Source organism: Carettochelys insculpta, chromosome 28 (assembly GCF_033958435.1).
Source record: "Carettochelys insculpta isolate YL-2023 chromosome 28, ASM3395843v1, whole genome shotgun sequence".
Classification (NCBI taxonomy): Eukaryota; Metazoa; Chordata; order Testudines; family Carettochelyidae; genus Carettochelys; species Carettochelys insculpta.
The window spans coordinates 13,048,448-13,072,723 of NC_134164.1; the positions used below are offsets into that span (position 1 = coordinate 13,048,448).

The window sequence follows — 24,276 nt, forward strand, 5'->3', positions numbered from 1 at the left end:
GGGGCTGGGGCGTGAAGGGGCACAGCAGTGACACGCAACAAGCAGAAGCGTGCAAGGGACAAGTAACCGGTGTCTGTCGGGCACCTGTTCTCACACACCAGCCGCTGCTGCTCCTAGTGTGGGGTCAGGGCAGGCTGGGGATGGGAGGGACCCAGCTGGCCGAGGGCTGGCACCCACCAGGGGCTGTGCTGATGGCAGGGGCCTGGGGGGCCCTTTGCACACTACCAGCTTTGCACACCCACCGCCGGCATTGGCCCCCGGCCCCCACGCCTCACTGGAGGGACAGTGCCTGGCACGCTGGGATCTGGCCAGCAGCAGGACCCGTCCGTACCAAAGTGGGAGAGGCTGAAAATGCAGGACCGTTTGCCAGTTTTTAAGAAAAAGTCAGGACGCCCGCAGGGCTTAAATGCAGGACTGTCCCTTTAAAAACAGGGCACCTGGTCACCGTGATTGAATGACCTGCTCTGTGCCCATGGCTGGGCCCTGAGCCCTGATGTGCCTGGGGCTGGTTGGGGTCTGCAGACCCAGCGCTGATGGGCTCGTGCCCATGGCCAGGGCCCAGGCCGTGCTGGTGGCTGCTCACCTGGAAGCTCACGTTCTCATGCAGACGGGGCTCGTGCACCTCTCTCTCCAGCAGGGTGATATTGCTGGGCACATCCCGCCTCTCCAGCCGGACGCTCACCCAGACGGTCTCGTTGAGGTCGATGAGATGAACTGACACCGTCCCCGTGTGCGGGTGGTAGAGCTGGGCTGGGCTCACCACCACATAGTGCCTGGAGAGGGGACAGCACTGTGGGCAGTTGGGGAGGAGCAGGGGAGGGGAGAGCCCGGGAGGGGTGAATCCGCTGGGGACAGAGCTGGGTGGATGGTGCTGGAGGGTGATCCGTCACTCTAGCCACTGGGCAGGAGTAGGGCCAGGCCCCCTCTCCCGGCTCTTTGCTCCAGCCCGATACCACAGACCTGGAGGAGCCCCGGGGCACAGAGCAGAGCTCAGGCCCCATCTGCTTCTGGCCTCTTGGCTGCTCGCTCGGCCCAGACGGGGGCAGCCAGTGGTGCTGGGGGTGAGCAGAGACCCTGGTGCGTGGCGGCGACGGGGAGGATATATCGTCCGGGCTGTTCTGAGCACCCAAGCCCTTTGCACCAGCAACAGGACTAGATACTCCCCTCCCCCCAGCCGGGGTTTATGAGACACAGTCCTATTCTGGGCACATCCCATTGTCCTGGCACAGCGAGACCCTGACCTGGCTTTAGGTTACGATCAGAGGAAGCTGCACACAGGAGTTGGTGGTGCCAGCTCTTACCATTTAGGGGGTGTTCTTCAACAAACAGATGAACGGACAGACAGAGAGACAGACAGACAAACTCTAAACTATACAGTAGATTTCAGTAGGGCCTCGAGGTTCAGCCCCCGCCCCCCAGGCTCCCTGTGCTGGGCTGGACAGACCCATAGCCACAGACCAGTGTCCTGGGCTGCTTCCAACCCCCCTCACTTTCCCTGCTCCCCAGACACACAGAGACATGGACAGGGCTTACGGCTCTGCAGACGTCCCAGGTGTGAGGTGCAGGAGGAGCAGCAGGCAGGCCGGGGTTACTGGGGCCCCCATTTGTGGGGCACAGGCAGACAGGCAGGCACAAGGGGACACAAACACGTCACACTCCTCCGAGTCCTTCTTCTTCCTTCCCCTGCTCTGTGCTGGGGACCAGGCTGCTCTGCCCTGATAGAGACTCTGGAGTGGAGCTTCACCTTTGATCTGAGATAAACAAGGGTCATGCTAGGTCTCTGGCTGGGGCTGGTGGATGGAGATAGGACAATATTTACCCACAGCCCCCAGTTAGTGGATTCGAGGCTGTGGTGGGTTGTTGCAACATCAGTCAGGTGATTCTGTCTGGCAATGGCTCAGGCAGGCCAGGGAGCCCCTTGCATTGGTTACAGGGCTGGGGGTGGAACAGCCAGGATGCCAGGAAAGCCCTGAAAGGAGCAGGGAAGGAGCTTGCCGAGAAATGATTTCATTGATGTTTGCTGTGGCAGTGACCCAGTGACTGCTATGCAAATGAGAAGAACATTGGGGTGCCTGAACATGTCTCCTGAAAACACTGGTCACCATTGTTTATAACTTTCCCAGACTGGGATAGCCGGAGATGAAGTTTCCATGCTCAGTCTCTGCCTCAGGTTGAATTTGTCTGTAAACTTTCCGCTGAAACGAATTGGCCCGTTTCTGAGAACAAGGTTGGCATTGGCCCAGGCAGTTTTTTCCAGGACAATCCATGTTCCTGGGCCGTTCTTTGAGGAGCTCTAGCGCCTCCTTGCTTTGGGGCCTGGAACTGAAATTTGGCAGGGTGGCTGTGCTAGAGAAGGTGAAAAGTTTTCCTGTTGCCAGGAAGTCCCCCACATCACTCGGGCTATGATATCAACCACAGAGCATTGACATTTGCACCTCTTCTGCAAAGACTGGGTTGTTTCTGAGTCACTGGGAACTTGGAAGGAAATTATCTTGAAAGGTCGTGGACCAGTGTCCGGAACAGCACAGCACAAGATAGGGGGTTAGCTAGTGTCTGGGGCAAATCTCCCAATCGCACTAAGGAGCGATGGGGTCAGCAGCTCTGCATGAGCCACTTATGGAGTGTATCAGGTTTTGTCTACACTACAAGCTAAATTCCACTATTAATAAATTAGATTTTTTAATCTTCTTATGAATTTGAATTTAAGCGCCCACAAACCTTCTGTCAGTTTCACTCTCCATTTCTCCCATTTCTCCATGTCAAGTTATCACATCCCCATTGCCTTATCCAAGTTCGACTGCATGAGCAATGCATTGTGGGTATCTATCCCACAGTGCCTTAGCCCCAGTTGCTTGCGGGTGTTTATGGGTGTTTTATGTCACTATCCCAGAATGCAAAGCACTGTCCCAGATTTCAGAGCACCAAGTGACTACACAAAAATGAACAGGAGATTGCACCATTTTCTCTGTCCCAGCGCTAGCACAACCATGGACTCTGAAATGCTTCAAGTCATTGCACACAATATTGGGGCAACTTCACAAACCGTCATGCAATTTTTCTTTTGATTAAAAAGAGTGATGGTGGTTGAATGTGATGACGATGAAGTTTTTGAATTGGAAATCTCAACAAACCTTGGTGCCAACTCTGCTCACATATCTACACCAGCGATATCATCCCAGGACCTAACCACATCAAACAGACTATCAGGGGCTCCTTTACCTGCACATCTACTAATATAATATATGCCATCATGTGCCAGCAATGCCCCACTGCAATTTACATTGGCCAAACTGGGCAGTCTCTGCATAAAAAAATAAATGGACATAAATCAGACATCAGGAACAGTAATCTGTGGAAGAGCATTTCAATCTCCCTGGACGCTTAGTAACAGATTTAAATGTAGCAGTCCTACAACAAAAAATTTCAAAATTCAAATGGAGAGAGAAATCTCTGAGCTGCAATTCATTTGCAAAATTGACTCCATTAACCAAGGATTAAACAAAAGCAGCTTCTCTGCTCTGGATGTTCACACCTCCACATTAAAATCTGACAATGGGCCACTCTCCCCCCACCCCACTGATCTGACTTGTATACTACTGATAATGGGCCATTTCCATCCTGAATGAATAGACCTTGTCAGCTCTGGCCTGCCCCTTTATTGAGACCCCCACCTCTTTAAATCCTGCTCTGAAACCCCGCCCCTCCCCCCCCGCCACTCATGCATCTGATGAAGCGGGTCTTTGCCCATGAAAGCTTATGCTCCAAAATAGCTGTCAGTCTATAACATGCCACGGGACTTCTTGTTTCTGGAAAATTCAGTTGCTTTCCCCTGCAGGGGCCTTGTATACTCTATCCTTCCTTTTCTTGTTCTGCAATGGGGTGGAGAAAACAAGCTCTCCTTCAAACTATAGTTAAACCAGCCACCTATAGATAAATTGCTGAACACGGCCCTCTGCTCTGCTAGCTGAACTATCAAGGGGTGACTGTCAGCTGCCTCACCGTCCAGGTTGGCCTGTCTGTGTGTGTCAGACAAGTGCCTCCCAAGCAGATGGTGTTTCAGGGGAGAGGCAAAAGCAGGCAAGTGAGATTCTGTGTCCCGCTGGGTTCTCGTGTTTGCAAAACCACCTTCGGTTGAAAGAGGACAGAAACGCAGCATCTCATTCTCGCACATCTCCTTTCTGTTCTGGCGGGTGCTTCTGTTTCTACCACCAGCTGGTGGGCTAGCATTGCCTGTCCCTCCCGGCCTCACAGAATGCCCATTGTGGGCACACTAGAGGCAAGGGGCCAGCCAGCTCTTCCTTAGAACTCGGTGCCTTGGCCTCCTCTGCCCTTGGAGGCCATCTCTTCCCACTGGCCTGCTTTGCACTACTTGCCAACGTGGAAGTAGCACAGGAACTGGAGGAAAGAGGCAAGTGCCACTGAGAAAGATGGCATGGTCTTTGGCTCAAGCCCCAGTGAGAAATCTGCATGTGGCCTGTGTTGCTCCCCTCCCGCTTCTGCACGAGCTCCAGGGGAGAATCCATGCATGAGCCATGGTGTGGGGAGGGTTACAAGTGTGCCTCCATCCTCCTCCCTTCTTGGCTTACCATCTCTCTGGACCTATCTCATGTTTCATCACGAAAGTGCCACTCTGCTGCCCATGACTGAGCCATCTCTGCAGCTTTGCCCCTCCAGGCTGAGCGAGCGCCAAGCTACATGGGCCAGTGGCAGACAGAGGCAGGAGCCTCGGCTCTTCCACCAGCTCACAGCTGCACAGAACGGCTTAGAGTCCTGAGAGCCTCCTTCGTGCACTCCCCCTGCAGCCGCTCACCCTTCTGAGTGGGACAAAGGGATGAGGGAGCACGGATGATTGCTGAGGATTGTTGAGGAGACAGGAGGACCTCATCTCTCATCCTTGCATTTGACTTCTGAGCAGGCTGCAGCCACACTGCTTCACGGCCTAGGCCAGTGCTTGTAATCTGTGTCCTGTGGGTCACATGCCGCCCCATGGGGTTCCACGCGCATCCCATCAGACCTTCTCTTTCCTATTCCCCTGCAAGGGATGGCCAGATTCCACTGGATCCTGTAAACCTACTGGCTTTTTGTCTCCTGTTCTTACGAAAGTGACACACACGTAAAGCAAGGACACGTAAATGCTGACAGTGAGAGCCATGTGCTCCCCCTGCATCCACTCAAGCGGTTGCTCTGGTTCCATGGGCACACCCCAGAAGTCCTCAGGAGGCCAGTGGATTTAGCAAATGTACCATATGCCAGAAGATCAAGTGTGTTAAAAGCCCATGAAGCTGAAGGGGAGCCCCTCATGACTGCGGTTCGCTAGCCCAAGTTGCACAGCACTGCAGCGAGCATCTTGGCTCCCTGTGGGTTTCAGCCAGAATCAAAAGCATATCGCACCAATGGCTTCAATCCATTGACTGCAGGGTTAGGGGCCCAGCATACTCCTGTTGCACCACTCGGCTCAGCTGTGGCAGTGGTACCCAGCATGCAGTCTGGTGACTATCCTGTGCCAGTGCTGACTGGAAGGTGAGCATTCTGCTAGGCAGTGGCTTGGCAGTGCCTCTGTGGTGCAGGGGTCAGTGCATTCAGTTGTGAACTGAAAGGATGGTGATTGGAGCCCACCCAGGGATGTTGCTGTAAAGGCTGTGCTGTTTTGTCCTGTGAAAGGTCCTGCAAGTGGCCCCCTTTTGCCATGTCAAGCCTGCCCTCTTGGCATCACTGGGCCCACCTGTGGCTGGGAAGGGCACCACACAACACCTGGTTTCTTAACACATTCACAGCCACAGACACTCCCTCCCCTCCTCTGCACAAGCTCACAGGGAGAAACGCACAAGCTATGCTGCCTCTACGCCTTCCTTCCTCCTACACAAACTTCTGGGCCTGTTGCAAACCAGGAGGTTTCTGGGGGCGCTGCTGAGAGGGTCTAACCAGGGCAAGTTAATGAGAGATGGTGCCACCCAGAGCCCAAAGCTGGGGGTATCCCCTGGAAGGCTCAGCAAACCTGTCACAAAGAGCACTTCTCTTTGCCACACCAGCAAGGAAAAAGTCAAACCACCCCATCGACACTCCAGTCCTCCTGGGGCCGACTCCCCAACCGCCCCTTAGAGATTTGAGAGGTTCTGAAAACCACGCTGAAAACCACATTCAAACAGATTCTTCCCATCCCAAAGGACTAGCTGCACTCCTGGGGAAATTTATACCGCATATTTTACCCAAAAGAGGATACTACGCCAAGCCTATACAATGTAACATCTAAAGGTTTCTTTAGGAAAAAGAAAGGTAGAAAAGGTTGAGAGTAAAACTGTTAAAGCCATCCCATTACAGACCCCAATTGCAATGGTTTTGGTGCAGGCTTATAGCTCAGACAGACTAAACTGCTGGCTTCCTAAAATGACTCTCTGACTTCATCCTCTCTTCATGAGGCTTAGAAGGCCTTTTGGGCTCAGTTCATCGCAGAGATGTTCCACAAGAGATGAGTTGGACAGAAGACCAAAGTGTGCCACCCACAGGGCCTTCTCTCCACCCTAGCTCTTGTGGAGGGAATTCCATTGTTTTCCTTGTGTGAAACTAGATTTCAAGAGGGAGGTTGTAACATGGACAAGTCACCCGTCCAAGCATGACCCAGCCCTTTGTAAGTAGCAGCCATTGCTTCTCAGGACCTCGGTGCCCCTGATGGTAGGACAAGGCTTTTCAGTGACGCTTCCATCACCAGACAGGGTCATTGAGGCTACGTCTACACGTGCACCCTACATCGAAGTAGCTTATTTCGATGTTGCGACATCGAAATAGGCTATTTCGATGAATAACGTCTACACGTCCTCCAGGGCCGGCAACGTCGATGTTCAACTTCGACGTTGCGCGGCCCGACATCGAAATAGGCGCAGCGAGGGAACGTCTACACGTCAAAGTAGCACACATCGAAATAGGGATGCCAGGCACAGCTGCAGACAGGGTCAACGGGCGGACTAGCGCTTCCGGGGCAACAGCTAGCCGCTCCCTTAAAGGGCCCCTCCCACATACACTCAGCCTGCACAGCACGCGGTCTGACAAGCCATATAGGCACACAGACCCCGAGCGCCGCAGTCATGGACCCCCAGCAGCAGCAGCAGCAGCTAGAGGTCCACCCAGCCCTCCTGGCAGGAACAGGGCTTGCCCTGGCTCTTGTTATGTTGGGGGCAGCTCAGCACCTTCTTGCCCCAGGGGAGGACATGCCCCCAAGGCAGCAGGGCTCAGCCCCTACCCCTGCAGCACCCCGCTCCACCCCCCGCCTCACACGCCGGCAGCTGTGGAGCTACCCCACCAGCACCGACTGGTGGGAGCGGCTGGTGCTTGAGGAGTGGGACGACGACCACTGGGTCCGCCACTTCAGGATGACCCGACAGACATTCCTGGAGCTGTGCCAGTGGCTCACCCCCGCACTCAGGCACCGGGACACTGCCATGCGGCGTGCCCTCCCTGTGGAGAAACGGGTCGGCATCGCTGTCTGGAAGCTGGCCACTCCGGACAGCTACCGATCCGTGGGGCAGCAGTTTGGCGTCGGAAAGGCCACCGTCGGGGCTGTCTTCATGGAGGTAAGAGAACCTACAGGGGGAGGCCAGGGCAGGGCAGGGGGGCCAGAGCAGGGCAGGCCAGGGTAGGGGAGCCAGGGCAGGGCAGGGCAGGGCAGGGGAGCCAGGGCAGGGGGGCCAGGGCAGAGCAGGGCAGGGTAGGGGAGCCAGGGCAGAGCAGGCCAGGGGGGCCAGGGCAGAGCAGGGCAGGGTAGGGGAGCCAGGACAGGGCAGGCCAGGGGGGCCAGGGCAGAGCAGGGCAGGGGGGCCAGGGCAGAGCAGGGCAGGCCAGGGGGGCCAAGGCAGAGCAGGGCAGGGGGGCCAGGGCAGGGCAGGGCCACGCACACCCTGCTCACCCCTCATGGGGGCTGTCCCATGTGCTTTCTCTGCAGGTCGTGCGTGCCATCAACTCCATGCTCCTGCAGAGGCTCGTGAGGCTGGGGGACCCACATGCCACTGTCGCCGCCTTTGCCACCCTGGGCTTCCCCAACTGCTTCGGGGCTCTGGATGGGACTCACATCCCCATCCGCGCCCCGGACCACAGTGGAGGCCGATACGTCAATCAGAAGGGCTACCATTCAGTCGTCCTGCAGGCCTTGGTGGACAGCCGGGGACGGTTCCAGGACATTTACGTGGGCTGGCCTGGCAGCACCCACGACGCCCGGGTGTTCCGGAACTCGGGCCTGTGCCGCCGGCTGGAGGCGGGGACCTACATCCCCCAGCGGGAGATCCCTCTGGGGGACACCACCACGCCCTTCTGCATCATCGAGGATGCGGCCTACCCCCTCCGGCCGTGGCTCATGCGCCCCTACACGGGCCACCTCTCCGCCAGCCAGGAGCGCTTCAATGAGCGCCTGAACCGTTCGCACCAGGTGGTGGAGCGCTCATTTGGCCGCCTCAAGGGACGATGGCGATGTCTCCTCACTCGCCTGGATGCCAGCCCCAACAACATCCCCCACATTGTGGGTGCCTGCTGCGCCCTGCACAACCTCGTGGAGAGCAAGGGGGAGAGCTTTCTTCAGGGCTGGGCCGCCGAGGCCGGCAGGGCACACCTCCAGCCACCTGCTGCCCCCAGTCGGCAGGTGGACCCAGAGGGGACCCGGGTCCGGGAGGCCCTGCGGGCCCACTTTGACAACCAGGCCGCGGGGTGAACTCTGCCCAGGCCCCCTACTGCCCGCCCCTTCCTCCCCCACACTCCTGCCCCAACGCCCACACCACCATGGAGCACCCCACCGCCCCCCACCACTTGTCCAGGAGAAATGACAGCATGAACTTGTGGGTGAACATTAATGTTTTTTTTGTTGTCTTCACGAATTTTTTTTTTTTTTTAAATAAAAAAATATATGTATGTGAAACAGAAACCAAAAAGGATGGACAAACATTCAACAAAACCAAGATGGGCACAAATAAAACTATGTACAACAATAAAAAAATGAAAGCTCTGTGCGCCATCAAAAGAAAAACAAAAAGCAGGGAGGAGAACGGGGAGAACTATGTACAGGGGGGGACGGGGCAAACACCCACACCCCCCACCCAGTCCCCAAAGTCAGTCCAAGAAGGGGGGGGGCCACGTCCCGGGCCCCTCGCCCCTAGAGCCCAGCAGTGGGCGTGCCCGGCCGGGAGCTGCGGCGGGCCTGCAGTCTGGTGCGCGGCTGGGTGGGAGCGGGCTCCACCGGAAGGTATCGGCGCCGGCGAGTCTCGGGTGGCTCCAGGGGTCCCTCGGCGCGGTGGCCCTCGCGGGGAGGTGGTGGGGCGACGGCGGACGGTCCGGCGATGGCTGGAGCAGCCGGTGGTGGGGCTGCAGGAGCGGGCGTGGCGGGCGGTGGCGCGGCCGGCACGGCATGGGGGGCCAGGTAATCAACCAGCCGGTTGACGGTATCCAGCAAGGCCCCCCATGCCTCTCTGTGCCAGGCCAGCGCCTGCTCCTGCAGCCGGAGGTGCTGCTCCGAGACCTCCAGCTGCCGGCGGAGGATGGCCAGCAGCTGGGGGTCTGTGGCCGCCGCCGGTAGCAGGCGCAGGGTCCGCCGTCGGGCCCTCCGCGGGGCCGGTGGTTCCTCGGCCGAGGGGCTGCCCTGGAGCGAGGGTCCCGGAGGGGTCTCTGGGACGACCAATGCCTCGCTGGCGCTCTCTTCCAGTCCTTCGGATGGTGCAGGTGCAGGTGCAGGACACAGGAGAGGAGGGGGGAAAGAAGAATGGAGACAGGCGTTAGTGTGGGCCCCGAGCCGTGGCCTTTGTCCCCCCCGCCCTGTGCTGCAGGTTCCCCATCCCCGTCCCCGGGAGATGCTGCTGTGATGGATGGGGTTCAGGAGTCCCCCTGCCCTGCACCCCGTCCCCTGGTGGGAGCGACTCTCACTTCACCCCGCAGGGTCTGAGAGCAGGAGAGGTTTCTTAGGCCACAGATGGCCAGTTTCTGGCAGGAGTGACAGCACCAGCTGTCGGAAGAGACAGCCCTTCCAACCCGTCGTGGGGAGAAGACCCCAAGGTGGGCCCCTCTGGGATGCAGCTTTCCCTCTCCTCTGGCTGGCTGCCTACCAGCTCTCCCTTCCCCTAGCCTCTACTTGTGGCCCCCGCCCTCGCCCCCCAATTCCAAGCCAGCTCGGCTCGTCCCTCCTGTTTGTTCAGGGCAGAGGTGTCACCTGCCAGCTGTAGCGCCAGGATCCTCCTTTGGCCCTGGGAGCTCCTCGGCTCGGGTGGCTCATATGTAGCCTGAGTCTCCCTTTGGCACTCCCCCCACTCCATCGCATGCTGCTGCTGCGGGGTGTCCCACCCCCTCCGCCCGGGGGCCCCTCGAGGTTCCGCTCCCCCCCTGGCCCGGGGATGGGGCATGGCACTGTCATGCAGGGTGGCGGGGGGCAGGGGCTGATGGCTGCAGTGCTGTGAGGGCCATAGCCCTGGTGTCCTTGGGGCCATGGCCATGTGAGCGTGTGGGGGGCCCTGGACACATCTCTGTTCCCCCCGCCCCTCAAGCCCCGGGGTGTCCACCAGAGAGGGGTACCTACCTGTGGGTCCGCTCCCACGGTCCGGAGATCCCCGGGGGTCGGAGGCCCTGCTGCTGCTCCGGGATGGCAGGAGGAAGATCTGCAGGCTGGAATCGGTGGAGGAGGAGCCCCCCTCCTCCTCCTCCTCCTCCTCCTGCCGCGATGTCCCGGGGATGGCCTCCAGGGGGGGCCCCCGGGGTGCAGGGCTTACCTCCGGGGCGGAGCCCGGCTGCAGGGCCTGCTCGGGCTCGTCAGCCGAGGTGTCAAGGGTGGCCGGAGGGGAGGATGTGTGCCGGGAGTCCAGGATGTCCCTGAGCTCCCTGTAAAAGGGGCAAGTGACGGGGGCGGCCCCAGATCGGCTGGCCGCATCCCGGGCCCGGGCGTAACTCTGCCGCAGCTCCTTGACCTTACTCCGGACATGGTCCGGAGTGCGGGCAGGGTGACCCCGGGCAGCCAGGCCGTCGGCCAGCCGAGCGAACGCATCCGCGTTCCGCCTCTTGCTCCCCATTACCTGGAGCACCTACTCCTCGCTCCAGAGCCCCAGCAGGTCCCGCAGCTCGGCCTCCGTCCCAGACTGCTTGGTCCTCTGGCTGGGCTGGCTGCTCTGGCTGCCCTTGGGGGGGGTCCCCTGGGGGCGCTGGGGGGGCTGCTGGGCAGCCATGGCTGCTGTCAGGGGCTGAGGTCTGTGCAGGCTCGCCACCGCGTGTGCAGGCAGGAGCCTGCACGTTGCCTCAGCCTCCTGCAGTCAGGGCGGGGGAGGGGACCTTTAAGGGGCCGCTCCACGCGGCCACCAGTGAGCTGCGGGGCTGGAGAGAGCGTCTCTCAACCCCCCAGCTGATGGCCGCCATGGAGGACCCGGCAATTTCGACGTTGCGGGACGCGGATCGTCTACACTGTCCCTACTTCGACGTTGAACGTCGAAGTAGGGCGCTATTCCTATCTCCTCATGAGGTTAGCGACTTTGACGTCTCGCCGCCTAACGTCAAAGTTAACTTCGAAATAGCGCCCGACGCGTGTAGACGTGACGGGCGCTATTTCGAAGTTAGTGCCGCTACTTCGAAGTAGCGTGCACGTGTAGACGCAGCTTGAGTGTTTAGCACTCACTGGTGTGGGTTCAACAGCCGCAGTTGGGAGTTGAGTCACAAGGATTTTTCCTTGTCTCCACAGTTTTCAGGTGTTTAGGTTCAAGACTGGTCACCCAAATGCCCTGCACCCTTGGCAAGCCCGTGTGCACCCAGGCAAAGGTTGCCTGCTCCATTTCCTCAGGAGACCCCTCGAGCTGTGGGGAGAGGAGACACCATCACCAGGCACCACAGGGTGCTGCAGCCTGAATCCCCTGTGGACCCAGCAGGTGTCTGATAGGGGCTTTCCCTTTTCCTGGCCTGGGGTCTTGTCACACAAGCGGAACAGGGCCAGGAATGCAGCAATGAGATGTGCACCCAGGTCAGATCCAAATGAGTCTGAAGGCTGGTGCCACCTTTCCACCCTGACATCCCCAGAGAACCAACAGGGCGTGTGACACTGGCTTTCATATTGCAGCAGAAACTGTCAGAGAGCCCACCTCTGAAATGCCAGTTACAGCTGCCTTCCCCAGCTCCAGGCTGTGACTGGATTCTTTCCAGTGCTCCCCTCCCATAGCCTGCCCCTCAGCCTGCACTCACTGGGATTGCCAGGGGACGTCTCCTCTCTTCCTAAACATAAACAGCAAACAGGAGCAGCAGGGAGCAAAGACCAAAACCAAGGCACCCCTGGGAGTTGAAGCAGGATCTCCTGTTGACTAGACAGGGGCCTTAGGCAGCTGTGCCCTGGTGCCTGCCTCAGTATACTGCTTGTAAGTGCTCTGTTGGACTGTCAGCCTGAAACCTTCCCGTTCCACAGCACAGACCTTTGCTCGTTCTGCACATGCCACCTCCTGCCCGCAGGGGCATAGTAATGAGGCAATTTGAAGCAGGCTAATGAGGAGTTAATGTGCATATTCAGCACCTCATTAGCATCATGACAGCCATGTGGATTTCCAAGTGAAGATTTTGAATTGCAGATTGGCAGTGAAGATGGGGGCAGCTTCATAATAAGCGCCCCACTTCGACATTCCCCTACTCCGATCTAGTTCTGTGGAGCAAGAGAATGTCAAAGTGGGGCGCTTATTTCAATGCCAATCTGCCATTCAAAATCTTCACTTGGAAATTCATGTGGCTGCCATTATGCTAATGATGTGCTGAATATGCACATTAGCTCCTCAATTAGCCTTCTTCCAATTGCCTCATTACCATGCCCCCGCAGGCAGGAGGTGGCGTGTGCAGAAGCAGCAATCGTGCCTGAGGGAAGCTGGAGTTGCAGCCCAGAGGACATTGAGAATGGGAGGAGATAAAATGCCCCTTTCACTTCCTGTCCCCTCTGCTGTGTGCAGATCAGAACCCGGCAGCGTAGCCTCCTCTCCCTCCACCTGCCCAGGGCCAGGACCCTCCCCAGCAGAGCCTGGAGTCCTGCCTGTCCTTTGCTCCCTCAGCCTGAGTCCCCCTGACTCACTTTCATTCTGTGCTCCCCACTCCCTCCTTCCCCCGGCACGTCCCCAGCGGGCAGAGAGAGGCAGCAGGTGCCAGGGCAGCTATCGCCTGTCACTCGCTGAGCGGGAGATGGGCTGTGCTGTCCCCTGCTGGAGCTTTTCAGGGTTGAGTGTTCGATGAAGTGTAACAAGAGGAAGAAAATCTCACCCGGGCCAGTCTGTCTCCTTCAGCCCTTAAATCCAACTCGTGATACTGCACACAAACCCTTTGGTTTAGCACCAGCCCAGTGTAAATCATTTTGACCCAAGGGTGGGGCTGACTTTATCAGCCTTCTCTGTGTAAAGCCTTTGAGCAGGGCTAGGGGCTTGGCAGACATCAACTGCCTCGCAGGGGCTCTTGGCTGTTCCATGAGCTCCCACAAGCAGCCTGGGCCCAGACTCCCCTTAAAGGGACCAGCTGCCCTATGGCCCCTCTGCACTGACAGTCACTCACCTGCATGGAGTGTGGAGCTGTGTAGCTGGGCCTGGCACTGGGGACCCAGCTCAGTGATGCCCTCAGGCCAAGTATCTGTGTGTCCTTTGCCCTGAAGGAAGGTGACCTCTCTGCTCCTTCCCCACCAGGCTGACACGTTGGTTTTATTTCAAGTCAAAGTTGTGCTGCTTGAGCTTCAGTAGTAGAGCTGAAGAGACACCATCTCGCTTGCATGGACACAGGGAGGGGCACCATAGGACCGGGCTGGAAGGGGCTGCAGGTCAGGATTAAGGGTTACCACAGTGGTGAGCTCGTAGCGGGCCACAGGTGAAGAATGAGGGGTACCACAGGGCTGGGCTGGTAGGGGTTGAAAGATGTGACTGAGGGCATCATGGGGCCACAGGTCAGGAGTGAAGGACATCTCAGGCTCAGTGAGGGAAGGCATCCGGGTGATGTATCAGAGCCTGCATGGACTGGACTGAATTGTAAGTGGGGCACTTGAAAGAGGGGGTACGAAGAACTTTTGGGTGTGTGGATTGGCTGGTTACAGTATTGGAGTGGTTAGCTTGAGAGGCAAAGGACACTGTTCAATCCATTTGAGCTGGGACAGTTACTTGACGATCGGTTACGAACTCTGAGTGTGGGATAGTCAAGACAAAGGCAGACTGTGAGGAACTTCAAAAAGATCTCAGCAAACTGAGTGACTGGGCGACACAGTGGCGGATGAAGTGTAATGTGGGTAAGTGTGAGGTAATGCACATTGGGAAACATAACCCCAACTGTACTTACGATATGATGGGGACTAATTTAGCTTTAAGTATTCAGGAAAGAGATCCTGGAGTTATTGTGGATAGTTCCTTGAAAACATTCATGCAGTGTGCAGAGGCTGTCAAAAAAGCAAATAGGATGTTAGGTATTATTAAAAAAGGGATAGAAAATAAGACAGGGAGCATCTTACTGCCTCTATACAAATCTATGGTACACCCACATCTTGAATACTGTGTGCAGATGTGGTCTCCTCACCTAAAAAAAGATATCCTGGCACTGGAAAAGGTTCAGAAAAGGGCAACTAAAATGATTAGGGGCTTGGAACAGGTCCATATGAGGAGAGGCTAAAAAGATTGGGACTTTTCAGCTTAGAAGGGGGGACATGATAGAGGTATATAAAATTGTGGCAGGTGTGGAGAGGGTGAATAAGAAGAAGTTATTTACTTGTGCCCATAATACAAGAACTAGAGGACACCAAATGAAATTAATGGGTAGCAGGTTTAAAACTAATAAAATAAAGTTCTTCTTTGCTCAGCACTCAGTTAACCTGTGGAACTCCTTGCCAGAGGAGACTGTGATGGCTAGGACTATAACAGAATTTAAGAACGAGCTAGATAAAGTCATGGATGCTAGGTCCATAAAAGGCTATTAGCCAAGGCTAGGAATGGTGTCCCTGGCCACTGATTGTCGGAGGCTGGAGATGGATAGCAGGAGACAAAGCCCTGGATCATTGTCTTCTGTCTACCCCGCTCTGGGGCACCTGGCACTGGCCACTGTCAACACACAGACTGCTGGGTTGGATGCATCTTTGGGCTGACCCAGTATGGACGTTCTTATGTTCTTACGCTGCCAAGCTTATGCCATGTGACTTTTCTGCTTCTTTCGTTAAAAGTTTGTTTTCTACGCTCAGACTCTGTGCTTGTGAGTGGGGAAGCATTGCCTCTCCAAGGAGCCCAGGAGTGTGTGAATTTCCCAGGCTACCAGGTGGGGGCTCAAGCTGGTTCTGTGTGAGATGGGTGATAAGTAACCCATAGATATTGAACCTGAGCCTGTTTGCTGATGACTCCTTCTGGCAGAAGGGTTACATGAGGGGTCTAAGGAAAGCGGATGATGTCCTGAATCTGTGTGCACTGCTTATATGTCTGTATCAAGGCTGTATGAAAAGTTATAGGTTTTAGCTCTGCAGCTGTATTAGAAATGTTGAGGGCTGAGGTTCATAGTGGGAGGTGGGGCTCAACCTCAGCCATAACAGTAGACTGAGGAAACACCCAGAAGGCCAACACCCATTTTGTGATGGTGGGGACTCCAACAAATGGAAACTGAGCACAGTGACCTACCAGGTCAGGTGGTACGCCCAGGCCTATGGCAGAAGAATGAAGTTTTCCCTCCGCATATGAAAAACTGTATGATGAGCCCTGGCAGGTACTTGCTTTGTTCTTCATGTCTCATGAGTTAAGCCCATCTGGACTAGAGGCCCATTCCCCAAAGGGACTAGGGGAAGAAGAAGGGCTTTTGTCCCTGAAGAGAGGAGACATCACCAAGAGAGATCAATGATGTGGACTTACCAGATAGCATGGAAACATAGGAAGTGGCAGTTACAGGTTATAAGCCCTCCTCAACTGGCAAAGAGGAAGACACCACAGGTTACTTTAGTCAGTGGGAGGAATCATGCTCCACTGGTTAGCTACTGCCCGCCTCAAGCCAGGCAGCCCCTGGTCAATAAGGTGCTGACCTGTCACACCTGCCTTCCTCATTGGGTGCATAGGGATAGACCAAAAATCAAAAATAGATGACGTACTCTCCATAAAATAAAATAAATCAACTTGCCTCCAGCTCGGTAGCTGGAATGTGCAGATCACGTGTCCAGGACTTGAATCTGATGACCTTACAAACATGTACTCAACATAAGAACGGCCATACTGAGTCAGACCAAAGGTCCATCTAGCCCAGTATCCTATCTGCCGACAGTAGCCAATGCCAGGTGCCCCAGAGGAGGTGAACCGAAGACAATGATCAGGCGATTCGTGTCCTGCCATCCATCTCCTGCCTTTGACCAAAGGCTAGTCACCATACCATTACCCCTTGCTAATAGCCATCTATGGACCTAACCTCCAAATATTTATCGAGCTCTTTTTTAAACTCTGTTAGAGTCCTGGCCTTCACAGCATCCTCTGATAAGGAGTTCCACAGGTTGACTGTGCGCTGTGTGAAGAAAAACTTCCTTTTATTAGTTTTGAACCTGCTACCCATTAATTTCATTTGGTGTCCACTAGTTCTTATATTATGGGAACAAGGAAACAAGTTTTCTGTATTCACTTTCTCCACACCATTCATGATTTTATATACCTCTATCATATCGCCCCTCAGTCTCCTCTTTTCTAGACTGAAAACTCCCAGTCTCTCTAGCCTGTCCTCTTTTGGGACCCGTTCCAAACCCTTAATCATTTTAGTTGCCCTTTTCTGAACCTTTTCTAACTTTTTTTCTTTTTTTTTTTAAATTTGCTTACTCAGTATGCAAACCAGCAACACAAATGGAATGTCAACATTGCTGCTTTCCAGGAAATCAGGCTGACAGATGGTGAGGGAGTGAAAGAAACCAACTACACTTTCTTCTGGAAGGGCTTGAGTTCAGGGGACCACCACCTCGACAGCGTTGGATTTGTTGTTCAGAACACTCAGCTGAAATCTATAAGGACGCCCACCGCTAAATTGGAATGCGTTATTTCCTTGAGATCTGCACCAAGTCAGGATATGTCAACTTCATCATTGCTTATGCATTCACATTGGTGTCATGCACCAAAGACAAGGACCACTTTTATTATAATCTTCAGAAAGTTACGGACTCCTTTTCAACTGGTGAACAACTGTATGGCCTTGGCAACTTCAGTGCAAAAGTTGGATGTGACCATCAGTCCTGGCCCATCTGCCTCGGTCATTGTGGTATTTAGAAAATGAATGAAAATGGTCAAAGTCTTCTTGAATTCAGTTCTCAGAATCAGCTGGTGTTTTAACTAGGGAGTCTGGGGCAGATTTTTAGGATTTCATGCTTATTGTTATGCTTACTACACTGTGCTCTTCAGGAGCTGCGGCCCCAAGGGCCTGGCATCTCTGGGAGCCCCAAGGTTAACTCATACATGAACCTTTGAGGGCAGGAGTTACTCAACAGGCATCATGTCCCTTCATTCTTGGGGCTAGTTACTGACCCCTGGTTGTGGGGCTGGTGTTAGCCTAGCTCACTCATGTCTTGCTTTGGAAGCTCTGGGACAATGCTTGGGGCTCAGTAATTGTGTCCTTTTGGGTGCTTTCCTCTGCTGCATCGGTCCCTTCTGCAGGCCCCCCCCAGCCCCCTCTGGTAGGGCTCCGCCTGGCCCTGGGCTCTGGGCCTTTCTGGGGCTCCCAGCAGCTCTGACCCCTGCTCAGAACCACAGGTTTGCTCCTGTGCCCAGGCCCTGCTGCTCCTGGCAGAGTGTGATGGAGCCGAGGTGCTGCCTGCACCAAGGGGACTTTGCATGGCAGACTCCTGAGCCTCCCAGCTATGGGTCTGGTTCTCCTGCCCAAAGCAGCCCATGTTGAACAGGACTTTGCACATGTGCATCATGTTGCAACCTTGTGTTACGGCTAGGACCAGAAATTTGAGCCGCAGAGGTCAGGAACTGTTTGCAGCTGAGGGATGGGTTTGCTTGGTGCCAGTACATTTGCAGAGGGAAAGTGTTAAGTGTTTAAATTCAATTCAAGCATCCAGTGCAATCCCCCAACGTACTGGAGAGGAAGATGAAAATAGATTTCCATTAAGAAAACCACCTAAACTGGAGCACCTCGAATAGGGTTGCCAGATTTTTGAAAAACTTATATGGGACAGGCAGCCAAAGGCACAGGATCCCTACATAAGTTTTCCAAAAATCGGGGAGAAGAGGGGCCCCATAGCTGACAGCCAGCTCGGCACCAAGCCCTGATAAGCAGCCTCAGCCACTGGGACCCCACAGCTGGTAGCTGACAGAGGCACTGAGCCCCAGCCCCAGCCCCAGCCCCAGCCATGGGTACCCCAGTAGGGAGTGGGGGCATTTTTGTGTAAATGCAGGATGTGGGACTTGTCAGGGCACCGTGCGACTGTCCCACACATTTTGGGATGTCTGGCAACCCTAATCTGGGACTTCTTAATCTGTAGGCAGATGCTCCACCACTGAGCTACTCTCCTCTTGATCAATGGCAAATGGCAAGAGTATTGTTCCTGTGCAGAAGCAATGCTACCGTCCTCAGCAGGGGTGTGACTACACGACCCTGAGCTGGGTGTGCTGCTGGGTTTCTTGCATTACATGCGAGTGGTTTTCTCTTCTGAAGTGTGGTGGTTGCTGTGGAGGTAATTTTATCCTCACGCCACATCTCACGCAGGGCCCGTTGGGCTTTGTGCCAAGGCATGTGGCTGGGATTCAGTGCTTAGGACCCCTTTCCAAATAGACATTTTCCCCTTCCAGCACACACACTTCTGACACTGTTTTGTGTAAGACCCTGGAGCCATCACTTTGCCTGGCTGATGCCTGAAACTGCCACCTAATGCGGAGCGCTGGCTCAGGCTGTACCTGCTCACCTTGCAAGTGAGTCTGGACTGAGGTCCCTGCTTAGCTCCCCACTGCTGGTTTTTCTGTGTCCCAATAGCCCAGTGTTGTCAGTCTGCAACTGCCTCTCTTGTCTCCACTCTTGGGCTCCCTCTCCTTTAAATGTGGCACTGCGAATTGACCTTAACAGGATTTCCAGAGCGCCCCAATAGCCTCTGCTAGAATTGGATGTGCACGTTCGGCTGGGGAACATGACTCTTGTTTGTGAGACTTATCTGGTTCCTTGAGAAGGAGCCCTTGAGGTCAGAAGACCTGGGAAGGAAATGGGGAGTGAGAAACCAATGGAGCTGCTGGGAAGGGCTGGTGCCCTTGGGAGAGTGCTCCTGCCTGTGTGAGCTGTGCAGTGCAGTGTGGGCTTGGGATGGGTGGCTCTGAGCTTTGGGAGGCTGGGTCCAGGGAAGCCCCTACCTCACCTGGCTCAGGACCACTAGGAAGCCTCTACCTCAGGTTGAGGTAGTGATTACGAAGTCTTCCTCTGCCACATGGGCTGGAGAGAGCCTGCCTTTCTCAGGTGATGAGAATCCTTCCATCAGCATCATCTCCTACCATTGGGGAAGAGCTGGCCAGACTGTGTCCAGGGCCCAAGTCATGCTCAGTCCCGAGGTGAAGGAAGTAGACAAGTGATGGGGGGAAGGAGGTGGCAAAAGCCTCCTCCAAACAGGCTAGCCATCCACTCCATTGTGCATACTGGAGTCTCCTCCCATCGGGACTCTAGATTGCTGCCTGCCAGCCACTCAGCCTGTTTCCTGTTCCTCTTTGGCCTCTCTGCCCATAGCAGTCGGCGAAGATCTGACAGGCTACCTGGCCAAGGCTGTTGGCTGATGTTTGTGTTTCATTAATTACAAAAGTGTTCCCTGTCTCATTGATAGGTACTGCACGTTCTGTCTCCTTTCAGGAACTCAGAGGGGCAGGATCACAGACTAGCCACAGAAGCAGGAATGCCTGCCAGGATAGAAACGAGATGCCTTGTTTATTGTTGGTTTCAATGGGGGAACTTTTGTAATTAAAAAGTGCACCACAGATGGGTTCTTCTGCCCCTCCCCTGATCTACCATCCACCTGCGTGGCACTTGCCCTGAAATGTGGATGGGCTAACCTGGATACAGCAGTGGCCAGAGGGGCTAACCACTGTCTTTCAATAGCTCAGCTGGCAGTGCAGGGAAGTGCTCATCAAGTTCTCCTTAGCTGGCTGCTTCATGTCTGGTGCAAAGCGGGAGGGGTGTCCTTCTTTTCCCTCCCCTTGCTGAGGAAGAGCAAGGAGTGGCTTGCTGGCCCCTTTATGCCACAGAAATGGCTGACTACTTTCTTCTCAGGATCATTTACCGGGATCAGAGAAAGGTGTCTCAACAACTTTTACATTGTGCCACAGCCTCTTTAATTAAGAAGTCTTCTGAATCCCAGAATTGAACCAGATACTTTAACATCTTCAGGCTAATGCTCACCCAACTGAACTACATCAGCAGATCTTTAGGCAACCCTGGGGCCATTACTTCTCTATCAGGGATTTTTTTTCAACCATAGCCAGCAAGACATAAGCTATGGCAAGCGACCCTGTGAGGCAAGATGACTATTGCCTGCTTCCCTCAGCTTGACTCGCTTCTTTGCACCATTTCTGCCTTACTTTCCTGGGCTGAACTGCTGGCCACAGGGGACTGTGATGCTGATAACAGGGAAAAAGATGGGCTGCAACACCCTGGCGGCAAGAGGGTCCAACCATCTCATTGCCACTTTGCCCCAGGATCCTGGTGTGACCTGCTGCTGGCCAAGCTTTTGGGAAGGGGACTGAGGCTGGCCATCATGTGTAAACTCCAAGGCTACGTCTACACGTGCAGCCAACATCGAAATAGCTTATTTTGATGTTGCGACATCGAAATAGTCTATTTCGATGAATAACGTCTACACGTCCTCCAGGGCCGGCAACGTCGATGTTCAACTTCGACGTTGCTCAGCCCAACATCGAAATAGGCGCAGCGAGGGAACGTCTACACGTCAAGGTAGCACACATCGAAATAGGGATGCCAGGCACAGCTGCAGACAGGGTCACAGGGCGGACTCAACAGCCAGCCGCTCCCTTAAAGGGCCCCTCCCACACACAGTTGCACTAAACAACACAAGATACACAGAGCCGACAACTGGTTGCAGACCCTGTGCCTGCAGCATGGATCCCCAGCTGCTGCAGCAGCAGCCAGAAGCCCTGGGCTAAGGGCTGCTGCCCACGGTGACCATAGAGCCCCGCAGGGGCTGGAGAGAGAGCATCTCTCAACCCCCCAGCTGATGGCCGCCATGGAGGACCCAGCAATTTCAACGTTGCGGGATGCGGATCGTCTACACGGTCCCTACTTCGACGTTGAACGTCGAAGTAGGGCGCTATTCCAATCCCCTCATGGGGTTAGCGACTTCGACGTCTCGCCGCCTAACATCGAAGTTAACTTCGAAATAGCGCCCGACGCGTGTAGCCGTGACGGGCGCTATTTCGAAGTTAGTGCCCCTACTTCGAAGTAGCGTGCACGTGTAGACACAGCTCAAGAGTTACAAAGACAAAGCAACCCTTAGAAGAGCCTCTGAATAAATGACCTTTATGGGGAAGGAGTCTTTTCTGTAACTGCGTAATGGAAGTTGGGAGAGGATGAGATTTCCCCCCCTCCTCTGGGAAGTCAAACCACCAGCCTGAGTGCTGCCTGCAGTCCTCTGCTCAAGGAACTGAGCCTTTGATGGGCTCCCTCCAATTCCTCTAAGGTCCCCTAGCCTTGAGTGTCATGGCAAGTGATGCCTTCCGGCTGGAACTGAGCAGAGGGGGAATTGCCTCTTTGCGAACTTCTGTAGCGTAGGGCTTATCACATTTACCAAACACACAAAGGTCCCTGGGCCAAAGCCAGGCAGAAGCACAATTTTGATTATTCTTGGTGCCCAGAGAAACACATCTCCTTCTTCCCCACCTGCCATTTGAGCTCATTCCCCTCCTTGGGAGCACTTTTCCTGAGCACCCATCTCATTCCAGAGGCCACAATGTCCCTGCAGCTGCCCCATCTCCCTTTCTGAAAGGGTCTCTTGTGATGGCCAGCTAGCTCAGCTGGTTAGGTGTGGTGTTAACAATAACATCAGTGTGAGTTCAAACTGCTCCCTAGCACAAAAGTAACCTGTCTTTCTTTAACTGATCCCTAGAGGCAGGAAGACCAAAAGAGAAAAGGTTCCTCAGATGTAGAAAGAAAGGTTACTCACCATAGTAACGGTGGTTCTTCGAGGTGTGTCCCCGTGGGTGCCCCACATTAGGTGTCGGGCTCGCCCGGCGCCGCAGATCGGATCTTCCAAGCAGTTTCTGCCGGACCGCGCATGCGCCGGTGCGCGCCACTCCCCCGCGCGCTCCTGGCCACGTGCGCGATCTGGTCCCCGCCAGTTCCTTGACCAACCGCCTCGGATGCTCCTGCAAAACACTAAACAGAGATCCGAAGCGGGGAGGATGGGCGGGTAGTGGAGCACCCATGGGGACACATCTCGAAGAACCACCGTTACTATGGTGAGTAACCTTTCTTTCTTCTTCGAGTGTCCCCGTGGGTGCTCCACATCAGGTGACTACCCAGCAGTAACCCAAGATAGGAGGTGGGTAATCGGATTATGTGCAGCTTGTCCCCGAGAGGACCGCTGTCGAGAGACGGGTATCTTCTTGGAATACCCTGTGAAGGGCGTAATGTTTGGCGAAGGTGTCATAGGATGACCAGGTCGCCGCTCTGCAAATGTCTTTTAGCGCAATGCCCTTGAAAAAAGCTGTTGATGCCGCCACCACCCTAGTGGAATGAGCCCTGGGCGTGGCCAGTAAAGGAGTCTTTTTGAGTTCGTAGCACATTTTTATGCAGGATACGATGTGCTTCGAGATTCTCTGCGAAGAGAGATCTTCTCCTTTCGATTTGGGAGTGAGAGAGACTAGGAGTCTATCCGTTTTCCGGAAGGACTTGGTCCTGTCTATATAGAAGGCTAGCGCCCTCCTCACGTCCAGGAGGTGTAGGCGCGCCTCTTTGTTAGAGTTATGAGGCTTTGGATAAAACGAGGGTAAAACAATAGGTTCATTAATGTGAAACTCAGAAGAAACTTTAGGAACAAAGGCTGGATGCAGCCGTATGGTTACCGCCTCCTTGGAAAACACAGTGCAGGGTGGCGTTGCCATAACTGCCGCAAGCTCGCTCACCCTGCGAGCTGACGTGATTGCGAGAAGAAAGGTCATCTTTATCGTAAGGAGGCAGAGGGAAACCGTGGCCAAAGGCTCGAACGGTGGTCCCGTTAGCACATTAAGCACCAGGTCCAAGTTCCATGAAGGTGGAAGCGGTTTCCGAGGTGGGTATAGGTTTACCAACCTTTTGAAGAACCTGGTAACCATGGGATGGGCGAACACCATGTGCCCTTCCTCTTCATGTCTGAACGCTGAAATGGCGGCAAGGTGGACCTTTAACGAGGATAGTGAGAGTCCTCCTCTCTTGAGGTCCAGTAAATACTCTAATACTACAGGTATAGGCACCAAAAGGGGGGCTAGCTGTTTGGTAGAACACCATGCCGTGAAGCGAGTCCATTTCTGCTTGTAGGTCTTCCTATTGGAAGTCCTCCTGCTACTTTCTAGGACTTGTTGCACTTCCTCCATACATGTGATCTCTAGGGAGCTGAGCCATGGATTAACCACGCTTGTAGTCGCAGGCCTTGGGGGTGCGGATGCACTATGGACGCCTGGGCTTGCGTGAGCAGATCCGGCGCCACCGGAAGGGGCATCGGTGGACGGTCCGACATGCACAGGAGTAGGGGGAACCATTGCTGTCGATCCCACGTTGGGACTATCAGGATCATTCAGGCTCCTTCCCTCGTGGCTTTCTGCAAGACTTTGTGGATCAGCACTGTGGGAGGAAAAGCGTAAAGCAGGGGGCCCCTCCACGAGATCGTGAACGTGTCCCCCAGGGACCCCCATCCCAGTCCTGCCCTGGAACAGAATCGTGGGCACTTCTTGTTGTGTTGAGTGGCAAACAGGTCTATCTGGGGAAAACCCCATGCGTGAAAAATCGGTCGTAGCAGATCGTGATGGATCTGCCACTTGTGCGTGAGTGCAAAACGCCTGCTCAGCTGGTCTGCCTTCACATTGTGAACGCCTGGTAAGTACGAGGCTTTTAAAATTATATTGTTGACGATGCACCAGTTCCATAACCAGACTGCTTCCGCACATAAGGCACGGGACCGAGCTCCTCCTTGCCGATTTATATAAAACATGGTGGAGGTATTGTCTGTACTGATCCCGACTACTTTGCCTTGTATATGGTCTCGAAAGTGTCTGCAGGCGTTGAACACTGCTCTGAGCTCCCTCCGTGGAGGACCACAGCCCTTGAGTCACCTCTTCGCCCATGTGTGCTCCCCACCCTATGAGGGAGGCA

The 24,276-nt window shown here is 54.9% G+C and overlaps 2 protein-coding genes across 4 annotated transcripts in view; both read right to left on the reverse strand.

The window, feature by feature from the left end:
- LOC142002768 (alpha-2-macroglobulin-like protein 1) overlaps positions 1 to 24,276 on the reverse strand; it is a 72,133-nt gene that overhangs the window by 31,095 nt on the left and 16,762 nt on the right. For 2 of the 3 annotated variants that reach the window (XM_074979153.1, XM_074979151.1), the window contains exons 2-4: positions 13,516 to 14,380; positions 1,534 to 1,751; positions 584 to 773 (exon numbers count right to left, since the gene is read on the reverse strand). In XM_074979153.1, the coding sequence (XP_074835254.1) occupies positions 584 to 773; positions 1,534 to 1,751; positions 13,516 to 13,521 (414 nt within the window). In that variant the 5' untranslated portion in view covers positions 13,522 to 14,380. The remainder of the gene's footprint in view (positions 1 to 583; positions 774 to 1,533; positions 1,752 to 13,515; positions 14,381 to 24,276) is intronic. The other variant, XM_074979152.1, reaches the window with a different exon arrangement.
- Positions 8,851 to 11,442, reverse strand: LOC142002775 (uncharacterized). Its single transcript, XM_074979161.1, has 2 exons — positions 10,541 to 11,442; positions 8,851 to 9,678 (listed from the first exon to the last, which is right to left on the reverse strand). The coding sequence occupies exons 1-2, from the start codon at positions 11,025 to 11,027 to the stop codon at positions 9,131 to 9,133; spliced, it is 1,035 nt and encodes a 344-aa protein (XP_074835262.1). The 5' UTR covers positions 11,028 to 11,442; the 3' UTR covers positions 8,851 to 9,130.

Excerpts from the sequence above, each read along its gene's own strand:
- LOC142002775 (XM_074979161.1), bottom strand. The coding sequence starts at position 11,027 with ATGGGGAGCAAGAGGCGGAACGCGGATGCGTTCGCTCGGCTGGCCGAC. Across the intron at positions 9,679-10,540 it reads CCGTGGGAGCGGACCCACAG|GACTGGAAGAGAGCGCCAGC; the intron begins GTAGGTACCCCT and ends CACCATCCGAAG.